The 10,595-nt window shown below is 35.6% G+C and overlaps 2 protein-coding genes across 2 annotated transcripts in view; one reads left to right on the top strand and one right to left on the bottom strand.

Moving 5' to 3' along the window:
• Positions 1-977: 977 nt before the first annotated feature.
• LOC111492655 lies at positions 978-3,582 on the bottom strand. Its single transcript, XM_023142042.1, has 3 exons — positions 2,740-3,582; positions 2,138-2,653; positions 978-1,143 (listed from the first exon to the last, which is right to left on the bottom strand). Exons 1-3 carry the CDS (start codon positions 3,577-3,579, stop codon positions 1,015-1,017), a joined length of 1,485 nt encoding a protein of 494 aa, XP_022997810.1. The 5' UTR covers positions 3,580-3,582; the 3' UTR covers positions 978-1,014.
• A 1,775-nt stretch (positions 3,583-5,357) lies between these two features.
• Positions 5,358-10,595, top strand: part of LOC111492656 (1-acyl-sn-glycerol-3-phosphate acyltransferase 2-like) — a 7,274-nt gene continuing 2,036 nt past the window's right edge. The window contains exons 1-8 of the mRNA XM_023142043.1: positions 5,358-6,064; positions 6,628-6,750; positions 6,926-6,965; positions 7,051-7,124; positions 7,337-7,396; positions 7,600-7,677; positions 7,807-7,965; positions 9,418-9,543. Of these exons, the coding sequence (XP_022997811.1) occupies positions 5,984-6,064; positions 6,628-6,750; positions 6,926-6,965; positions 7,051-7,124; positions 7,337-7,396; positions 7,600-7,677; positions 7,807-7,965; positions 9,418-9,543 (741 nt within the window). The 5' untranslated portion in view covers positions 5,358-5,983. The remainder of the gene's footprint in view (positions 6,065-6,627; positions 6,751-6,925; positions 6,966-7,050; positions 7,125-7,336; positions 7,397-7,599; positions 7,678-7,806; positions 7,966-9,417; positions 9,544-10,595) is intronic.

The following is a 10,595-nucleotide window of genomic DNA, read 5'->3' as shown; positions in this document are numbered from 1 at the left end:
AAAGACTTCATAGTGGAAGACAAGATTGTACAAAATATGTTTGAACTTAGAGATGTTTCATTGTATTATCACAAATGGTTTGAATTAAATCGTTTATGTGGAGACATATGAGTGTAGGTATCGTATACAATGAGTTTAACAAGATTGGTCTACAAAATAATTGATTTCTCTTTATTAATTCATTGATTGAGAAGATAAATATTTCATAAGATGATTGTATGTGATTCGATCTTAATTCAAAGTGACGTATGAAATATTATCTATAAAGGCTTGTTCTTTGATTTTTATGAATGAAAATGACTTTTGTAGTTGATTCAAAATAACTCCCATTTTAGAGACTTGACCAAAAGTAACAGAAAACATAATGTCACAAAATGGAATCGTTAACCCTTTCTAATACAAGAGTAAGTAGATAGTAGTTCTGTTGATTTCGAGACTTTAACAATGGAGTCTACCCTCTCATTAGCTTGAGAGAAACTTAAGTAATTGTTAATTATAATTACATGGGTAAAACAAACTTTAACTTAAATATGATTACAAATCACTCCGTGCTTGTAATGATTATATTAATGAACACAACTTGTATTACAATATAACTGTAGATTTACGACATATGCTATAGATTTATAGTTAACTTACCTATAGTTTATAAATGAAAATGATTAATTAATTTATTTTATATTTTAATTAAAAGTTTAATTAATTAATTAATTAATTTGGTATCTTTTACCACTTATAAAATTATAAAATTAATAATTAATTAATAAACAATCGAATAATTAAATATTTTAATTAATTAATTTTTATCATCCCGTTAATTTAAGTATTTAATATATTATATATGAAAGAGAAATATATTTAAAAGGAAGTACTATTCAATATATTAGAGATATTAAACATAAAAAGGAAGAAAAATATACTTGAAAATTTTTAATTAATTTTTAATATATTAAAGATAAAAAATTCATATATTAAATATGACAGATTAGCCTCCATAATCGTTGGGCACCACCTCTAATCTTCAGGCACCAAAACATCAAAGTCACTTACGCTCCACTCTGCTGTCTCCCCTTCGCTAAAGTATACTTCCGTGCCAACATTGATAGAACTCCATATCCGCCTAGCTGCCTTCGTTCCCGGATCCTACATCGCCAACAACACACTCACTTTATATTTATATTATTTAGCTTTCCACCTCTTTTCGGAGATATTGTCTTTTTTCGGCTTTCTCTTCCGTGCTTACCCTCAAGGTTTTTAAAATGTTTTTGTTAGGGGAGCATTCTACACCCTTACAAACGGTGCTTCGTTCTACTCCCTAACTAATGTGAGATCTCACAATTCACCCCTTTAGGGTCTGGCGTCCTTGCTAACACTCGTTCCATTCTCCAATCGATGTGGGACCCCACTAAATCCACCCTCCTTCGACGCCCAGTGTCTTTACTGGCACATCACCTTGTGTCTACCCGCTTTGAGGAATAACCTCCTCGTTGACACATCGCTCGGTGTTTGGCTTTAATACCATTTGTAACGATCCAAGCCCACCACCAGCAGATATTCTCGTCTTTGGGCTTTCCCTTTCGAGCTTACCTTTAAGATTTTTAAAATGCGTCTGGTAGGGAGAGATTTCCTCACCCTTATAAGGGTGTTTCATTCTCCTCCTCAATCGACGTGGGATCTCACAACATTGGTTGAAGAGGAGAGCGAAACATTTTTTATAAATGTGTGAAATTTTTTCTCTAAGGAGACACATTTTAAAAATCTTGAGGGAAAAACCTAAATAGGACAATATCTGCTGGTGGTGAGCTTGGGCCGTTACAAATGGTATCAGAGTTAGACATCGAGCGATGTGCCAGCAAAGAGCCTGAACCCTGGAATGGGGTGGATACGAGGCAGTGTGCAAGCAAGGACACTGAGCCTCGAAGGGGGTGGATTGGGGTCTCGCATTGATTGGAGAAGAGAACAAGTGTCAGCGAGAATGCTAAGGCCTGAATGGGTGAATTGTGAGATCCCACATCAATTGGAGAAAAGAATGAGTGTCAGCAAGAACACGGTCCCCGATGGGGTGAATTGTGATAACCGTGGACTTGATTGGACCGTTACACTTGTAATCTCCCATCGTTGAAGAAAGAAGATTTACCTGGTAGAAGTACAAGCGGTTGGACAAAGCTCCAACGTCGAGCTCCCAAGTTCTAGGATCTCCAACCCATCCCTCTCCCTGCTTCTGTGGATAGCCATGAACAGCCCATTCAGGATGTGGAAGAATTTGTACCAACTCTTGAGACTGTGGGTTGCTATATGGATCACAAAGTTCACACGGTTTCTCCAAATGCATAGCATTTCCAGGACCGCAATACAGATGATAAGCTGAGTATGGAAACCTTGAGGTCTCATTCCTGTATATCTTCTCTCCTGAAGAACTAACATGATAGGGCGGACAAGCCATGACATTGCTCGGCTTGCACGTACCACCGGTCTTGGGGTTGATAATCATTTCGCTGTATCGAGTTACATCGGTAGTAGTGTCGCCATTGCAAGGATCTCCATTGTTCTTCCAGCAGCTTCCTATGTCTAGCAGATAGAATTGGCTGCCCTTTCCACCACCACTTTTGATATCAAGTGTCAACCTCACCTTGAAATTTGGGGACTCAGGCAACTGATAATAACAATTCAAAATTTCACTTCAATATCTAATCTCTACAATTTGAAAAACAAGTGAAGAGAGAATGGATGAAGAAGAACCTTTCTCATAATGCCACGACCATCATAGTGATACCCACCATTGAAGCCCTTGGTTGCATCAGATCGAAGGTACAACATAATCCAAGGATACTTAGAAGACGTCGTCAATCGATTCAAGAAAACCCAACTCCCCGTTGTAACATTCTTCCGCCAAGATACCGAAAAGTAAGAATTTTTCCCTATACCATTACTCAAATCAGCATCAACTTCATAAGTTCCATAGAACCCACCACTTAAAGACACCATCCCTTCCTCCAAAGACACCAATCTCGAATAGTTATGGTAAACAAGAGGTGGGTTCATACACCCTTCACCGAAACAGGGGAACTTCAAATCTGTTTTAATTTCACTAACCTTCTTACCATTCTCAGGACAAAGCGTAGAGTTCTTGTCCAAATTCCCATTTTTCAGCATAATCATCCAGAAACTCCATGGATTTGAAGAGCCATCGACCTCGCATAATGAACCCAGATAGCGCTCCTTCTCCACGGCGTATAAATTTGGGTCTTTGTATGGCTTGAATCGCTCCGATGGGAATTTTTCACCGGCTTTGAGTTTGTTAATTGATTCGTTTACTTTGTGGGCAACCATGGTGGGAGCTGATGAGGGCTGCAAATCAGCGCAATCGGCCAATCTGGGGCTGCCCATGGTAGGAGCTTCGGCACCAACTTCGTTACAGGAATTCCATGCCTCCAATGCCACTCGGACATTTGGGTTCTTCATTCCGGGGTCTCCGATGGCAGATATGTATGAACAATGGATGAAACTTGGAAAAAATAGTTGAACTAGGAGGAGGAGGAGGAGGAAGAAGGGAGGTGAAAATGGAGAAGCCATGTCCATGAAGAATGGTTTGAAGGGAAGATGGAAGGTAGTTATATTGACATTGTTGTTCATGATGAGTTGACTAATTTCACTTGCCTTCAAGGAAAGAAATCATTGTTCCTGTAAAGAGTTTTGGTTTTTATCTTAAATCTCTGTTTCAATGGATTGGAGGTTAGATTTTTTTTTTTTTTTTTTTTTAATGAAGTTTTACCTTGAATAATAACAGGATTCTCCACGAATCTCCACATTAGTATGATATTGTCCACTTTGAACACAAAGTCTAATGACCTTGCTTTGAGCTTCCCAAAAACTCTAGTTCCAATGGAGATAGTATTCTTTTAGTTATAAACTCACGATCATTCCTTAAATTAGTCGATGTGGGACTTTTATCCAACACCTTCCATAGAACAAAGTACGTCTCCCCTTAATCGAGGCTTGACTTTTTTTCTTTTGGAGTCTTAGTCATTTTTTACTATGCTTTTGAGGCTCACAATACTTTTGTTTGACATTTGAGGATTCTATTGACATGACTAAGTTTAGGGCATGACTCTAATATCATGTTAGACGAACACGATTCTCCACAATTGTATGATATTATCCACTTTTTTCTCATCCTTTTGGAACTTCTCACAAGAGTCCTCATTTGAATGGAGATAATATTTTCGAAAGTTTTGTTTTTGATATTAAAAAAAAAATGTTTGGAAATAAAATATCCATTTGATTTAGATGAAAAATGTTATAAGAATTTCGTATAAATAAAATATTTTAAATAATTTTATTATATTATTAACCATTTTATTTTTATTAAGCTAAATTATTAAAATCATTTTAATTAATTTAATTTTTATTCAGTACCTTAAGCTTTATGTTTTTTTTATAAAGTTTATTAGGTAATAAATCTTAATCATTATATTTAGTACAATTTATATTTTGTAATCAAATGTTGGCACGTGGTGGAGTAAACCATATTAAATGAGATAGGTATATTATAAACGTGTATAAATTTTCTTTAATTTAATTTTTGTTTATTAGTATGTATATTATAAATAATAGACTTTAAATTTTAGATTTTTGAGTTTATTTATTGTTAAGAGTTATTCCCAAATAAATGATTTTAATAAAATTATAAATGAGTATATGATAATCAAATTGAAAAATTAATTATAAATATCATGTTTTAAAAATTAAAAATAATTGATTTATTTCCCTTTTCCAACTCTTCTATAAACCATTTAAACCAAGAAAATGAGTTAAATGAGTTATAAAAAAATAATAAATTAAACAAACAACAAAAAATTGAAAATGAATTAAAAATGAAAGAAAACCAACAAAAATAAATGGAAGAATAATACAAAAGAGAAAAAAAAAAGAATAATAGAATTAAAAAAAGTAAAAAATAACAGAAACAAAGGATGGGTTTGAAAATCCCATTATTTGATTTTTTTTTTAAATATATTTTTAATTATATTAAAATAAAATCTATAGCCATAAAAAAATATTTATACCCAAACAATATAAAAATTATACACTTATTATATTAATAAAATCTATAGCCATAAAATATTAATAAAATTTTGTGTTTAATAGTTAACATTATATCATTGTAATTTTATTAAATCTAAATTACATATTGACGGAAGTGCTAATAACAACATCTATTAGTATAAAATTCAACATGCAAATCTTATATTAAAAAATTAAATATATTAAATGTTAATTAGTTGTTGTTTATAGAGAATCCATTGTAAGATAAAATAAAAAGGAATAAAAAGAAGTGGATAACCCTAATTACTCCACGCCACTACCTCTACACCCCCTCTCCTATTCTGTTGCAGGTCGGTGTCGCCGGCTCTCCCCCGTTTAATGCTGCCGTCACCGTCGTTTTTGTTCCGTTAGTGGCGCCGCAGCCTCTCTCCTAGCGGCTTCGCATTGTTTTCTAAGAATAGCGGAATTATAATGAAAAAGGAACACCCTCCTGGAAGATTGGGACGTGGTTTGTGTCTGGCTGTCTGATTGGGAAACAGTGATCGAATTCTCTTCTAATTCCACAGCTCAATTCGTCTTTCACTCAGGTTTCCCCTTTTCGCATGAACATGAACCTTCGAAGAGAAGGGGCCTACGAATTAGGAAATGAATGACGTAAAGAGGCTCTTACATCTAAATTGCTTATTCTCCATTATGGTCTCAGTAATGGGGGTTACAATTTGTCTTCTATGAGCCTGGTTGATCGTCAAATGGGCATTTTCACTTCCAAGCACACGACGTTTTATTACCATATTAATTCCATTTCAACAAACTAAAAATGCATTATAAATTGTACCATTTATATATAGTATAGATTACCCTTCCAATTTCTCTGCCTTCTTTTCCTCTCATTTCTGCAAGCGTCTGAATTCGCCGTGGAGACTACCTGCTTGTGCCTATGGTGATTCCAGCGGCCCTGGTGATCTTGCCATTGGGCGTCCTCTTCTTTGTCTCTGGCCTCGTCGTCAATCTCATTCAGGTGTTTTGCACTAGTTTGATCCACGTGTGTTCTTCTTTCTTTCTTTCTCGATTTCGTTCATCGAGATTCAGTTCGTTTACTGTTGGGTTATGTTCTTTTTTGTATTTTGGTGTGTGGTTAAAGTTAGTTGCGGAGATTTTAGTTGTTGGGTTTAGTTGCTTCAGGCCTTGAGCCAATTTATTGGTATGATTCTCGTCTAAATGCATGTTTGTTGCTCTCTTATTTGGATTAATTTTCTGGTGGCACAAGGGTAACTTGTAAATTTAGCTAAGATTTTGTTTTCCTCCCTTCCTGTTTTCATCATTCGATTTTTTTTTTTAAAAAAGTATTTTTAACTCACGAGGTGTTTTGGGTTAATAGTATGCGTTGCTTGTTACCATTGAGTCGCCTGTGAGTTAAACCACCATGGTTTATCATCTAAGCTGTCGTTGTGGTTGTACTGTTGTGCTATGCTAGGGTCTGTTTTTTCACTCCACCTTCTTTGAAAGCTTTTGCTGGTTATTCTTATATATACACACTGAACGATGTGACCGGCTCTCAAATTTTTGTTACCTTGTTTTCAGGCAATATGCTTTATCCTTATAAGGCCGATAACAAAGAATGGGTACAGAAGGATTAATAGATTGGTGGCAGAGTTGTTGTGGTTGGAGCTTGTTTGGATAGTTGATTGGTGGGCAGGTGTTAAGGTGCATCATAGTGATATTGTTGCTGCTTGTTTTTCTCTCCCTTTTGATTTTTAATGATTAATTACTTTATCTTATCTTTTCATGGCTTACTATATTTTGATGCCACAACATGATCAATTTTGGTTCTTGGATTGGATTATTGAAAGCTCAATTTGTTGAACTATTTTGAATGCAGATTAAAGTGTACACAGATTGTGAGACCCTTAAACTGATGGGTAAGAGTATTGACTACAAATTTATTTATCTTTTGAAATATCTGCAAAATGGCTCAAATCACAACTTAGTTATGAACTTTTCCAGGTAAAGAACATGCACTTGTTGTCTCTAATCACAGAAGTGATATTGATTGGCTTGTTGGATGGATTCTGGCTCAGGTGCCTATTTCCTTTTCTTTCTTAATCAAGGATAATTCAACTTCAATATGTATCACTCATATTTATGGGTGCATATTTTTACATTTGCTGGTATCTAAATATATTGCATGTTATGTGTTTCTATCAGAGCATAAAATCAGTGTGTTTAATGCCATTTTGTTTGTTTGTCTTATACTTTCTCCTTATTAATAATCTTGAATTTCATGTGGTAGAGATCTGGATGTCTTGGCAGCACGTTAGCTGTAATGAAGAAGTCATCAAAATTGCTGCCAGTATGTTCATTTTTCTGAAGTATTTTTAGCATTCATGAGCTTGTTATTTTCATTACAAATTTTAAAGTTTTTTTTTTTGGATTACTTGTAGACATGTTGCTAATGCTAAATTTCTCCTAGTACTTAACTTCAACCCTATGAGCTGACAAAAGTCATCCAAGTTGTTAGGGAAGAACTTACCATTTAGAGTTCTATTCTGGTAGGTTATAGGTTGGTCAATGTGGTTTTCCGAGTATCTTTTTCTTGAAAGAAGCTGGGCCAAGGATGAAATTACTTTAAAGGTAAGACATTCATGCCGTACTTAATATTAGATTTTTTCACTGCTCGTTAGTCTTTTCAATTTTACCATGTGATTCTATCTGTACGTCACATGTTGGTTTCATTTGAGTCTCATGTTATTGCGTCTACAGTCAGGTCTTTTACGGTTGAAGGACTTCCCTTTGCCTTTTTGGTTGGCACTTTTTGTAGAAGGGACTCGATTTACTGAGGCAAAACTTTTGGCAGCTAAAGAGTATGCCAATGCAAATGGATTACCTGTTCCTAGGAATGTTTTGATTCCACGTACAAAGGTCAGTTCATTGGAAACAACTTTTTCGCGATTTTTTCATTCTGATCATGTTTAGGTGATTTTTTAATTGTTTATTGCGCCTTCTTTGAACTCCTAGACCTCTGCAAAGGAAATACAGTAATAAACAGAAGATACAAAAAAATCCACTCAGTTATTTTCTGTAATTTCCCCCTTCTCCTTCTGTGTTTCGTTTTGTTTGGTTCATGCTATGAATTGCATGATTTAACTTCTACTTTTTGTTTTTTTTCCCCAAGGCTTTTAAGTTGTGCTTGAAAATTTCTTTTATATAAGGGGATGGAATATGCTCAAAAAGTGGGAAGGAGACACCTCATGGCATGCCATGCAAGTAGACTTTGATTAGAAGGAAGGATCAACATGAGAGCCTTGTTAGCTAAATGGCTGTGACATTTCCCCTTCTCCTCCATACAGCTTAAGGTCATGATAAGCAAGTACCTTCCCGTTCTTATGAGTGGACCTTGAGAGGGGTTTTGAAAGGCACACACAGAAATTCTTGGAAAGTTATTTCTGTGGGTTTCCCTTTTTTCTGTCAGTTTATTCCATGTATGGTGGGTGATAGGCAGTGTGAGATCCCACATCGGTTGGAGAGGGGAACTAAGCATTTTTTATAAAAGTGTGGAAACCTCTCCCTAGTAGACACATTTTAAAACCTTGAAGGAAAGTTTGGAAGGAAAAGCCCAAAGAGGACAATATCTACTAGCGGTGAGCTTGAGCTGTTATAAATTGTATCAGAGGCAGACACTCGGCGATGTGTCAGCGAGGACACTGAGCCCTGAAGGCGAGTGGACACCAAACAGTGTGCCAGCAAGGACGTTGTGTCCTGAAGGGGGGTGGATTGTGAGACCCCACATTAGTTGAAGAGGGGAACTAAGAATTCTTTATAAGGGTGTGGAAACCTCTCCCTAGCAGACGTGTTTTAAAACTTGAGGGGAAGCTCATAAGGAAAGCCCAAAAGGACAATATCTGCTAGCAGTGGGCTTGAGTTGTTACAGGCAGACACTTATTTTTTTTTTGGAAGACAAATGGTTGGGAATTGACCCATATGCTCTATGTTTTCTCGATTATATCACCTTTCTTCTATGAGGAATAATTGACTGGCTTCTATTCTCCCTCCTTTGGCAGCACATCATTTCTTTTTCTTGGTTTCTATTGTCCTTTATTTGGTAGGGAAATGATAGACGTAACTATCTTATCCTTAAAGGGTGTTTTTGTTTGTCTTGGAGATTAGAGTTTTTCCTATTTGGTGCTATTCTGTTCTCATTACTTTGATCCTAATCAATGCAAAGTTGGTGCAAGTTTTATTTGATTGCACATTTTTGTGTGTGTTGTAATTAGAAAACATTCGATCGTACTTACATTTATTCACCTAGCATGTATTGATCTATATTTTTAGTTGCCTATGAATTATCATAACTTGTTATTCTGCTGCTTTCAGGGTTTTGTGTCAGCTGTAGGTCATATGCGCTCATTTGTTCCAGCAATTTATGATGTAACAGTAGCTATTCCCAAAAGCTCACCTCCACCGACAATGCTAAGACTCTTCAAGGGGCAGCCTTCTGTGGTAAGTTACTTTGGATAAGTGTTTTTTTCCCTAATTTTTTCCTTTTAATGGCTAAATCTATTTGGAGGGTTAAAGCAGAGTTCTTCGTTTCTTTAGTAGAGCTTGGTGAATCGGGACTAATTTTCTGTTCGACTTTAGTAGTGAATATGGGATTCAACAATCTTGATTGGTATGGGTGATTAAATCTGTATCCTTCAACAATTAAATTAAAGAAAACCTCCACTCACAAATCATCGTAAAGTTAAAATGTGAACTTATTGATTATTTTAATACACGTGTACACACATGGGAAATTGAACTTTTGTTGAGAATCTCAATTAAAGAATATGCATGTTGAGGAGGTGTTAAAGAGGATTGTTGGGAGAGTAGTCCCACATTTGCTAATTAAGGGAAAGACCATGAGTTTAAGTAAGGAACACTATCTCCATTGGTATGAGACATTTTGAGAAAACCAAAAGCAAAGTCATGAGAACTTATGCTCAAAGTGGATAATATCATACTATTGTAGAGGGCTGTGGTTCCTAACATGGTATCAGAGTCATGCCCTTAACTTAGCTCTGTCAATAGAATTCTCAAATATCGAACGAAGAAGTTGTGAGCCTCGAAGGTGTGTAGTCAAAAGTGACTCAAGTGTCTAACAAAAGGTGTACTTTGTTTGAGGGCTCCAGAGGAGTTGAGCCTCGATTAAGGGGAGGCTGTTCAAGGGCTCCATAGGTCTTAAGGGAGGCTCTATGGTGTACTTTGTTCGAGGGGAGAATTGTTGAGGATTGTTAGGAGAGGAGTCCCACGTCGGCTAATTAAGGGGTTGATTATGAGTTTACAAGTAAGGAATATATTTCCGTTGGTACGAGGTCTTTTGGGGAAACCAAAAGCATAGCCATGAGAGCTTATGCTCAAAGTAGACAATGTCGATCACACAAAAAGAAGACAACCTGACAAAGGTTGAAAAAAACAAACTTGAGCCAAACTAGCAAAAAAAAAAAAAAAAAAAAAAAAAAAAAAAAAAAAAAAAAAAAAAAAAAAAAAAAAAAAAAAAAAAAAAAAAAAAAAAA

This window comes from Cucurbita maxima, unplaced genomic scaffold, assembly GCF_002738345.1.
Source record: "Cucurbita maxima cultivar Rimu unplaced genomic scaffold, Cmax_1.0 Cma_Scf00018, whole genome shotgun sequence".
Lineage (NCBI taxonomy): Eukaryota > Viridiplantae > Streptophyta > Magnoliopsida > Cucurbitales > Cucurbitaceae > Cucurbita > Cucurbita maxima.
This window is presented reverse-complemented; position numbering and strand designations above follow the sequence as displayed.

Bases quoted from the DNA above. Each gene is read 5' to 3' on its own strand.
- LOC111492655 (XM_023142042.1), bottom strand. From the start codon at position 3,579: ATGGACATGGCTTCTCCATTTTCACCTCCCTTCTTCCTCCTCCTCCTC. The intron at 2,654-2,739 runs GTTCTTCTTCAT...TGTTATTATCAG, and splicing joins GTCGTGGCATTATGAGAAAG to TTGCCTGAGTCCCCAAATTT. The intron at 1,144-2,137 runs GTAAATCTTCTT...TTGGCGATGTAG, and splicing joins ACCGCTTGTACTTCTACCAG to GATCCGGGAACGAAGGCAGC.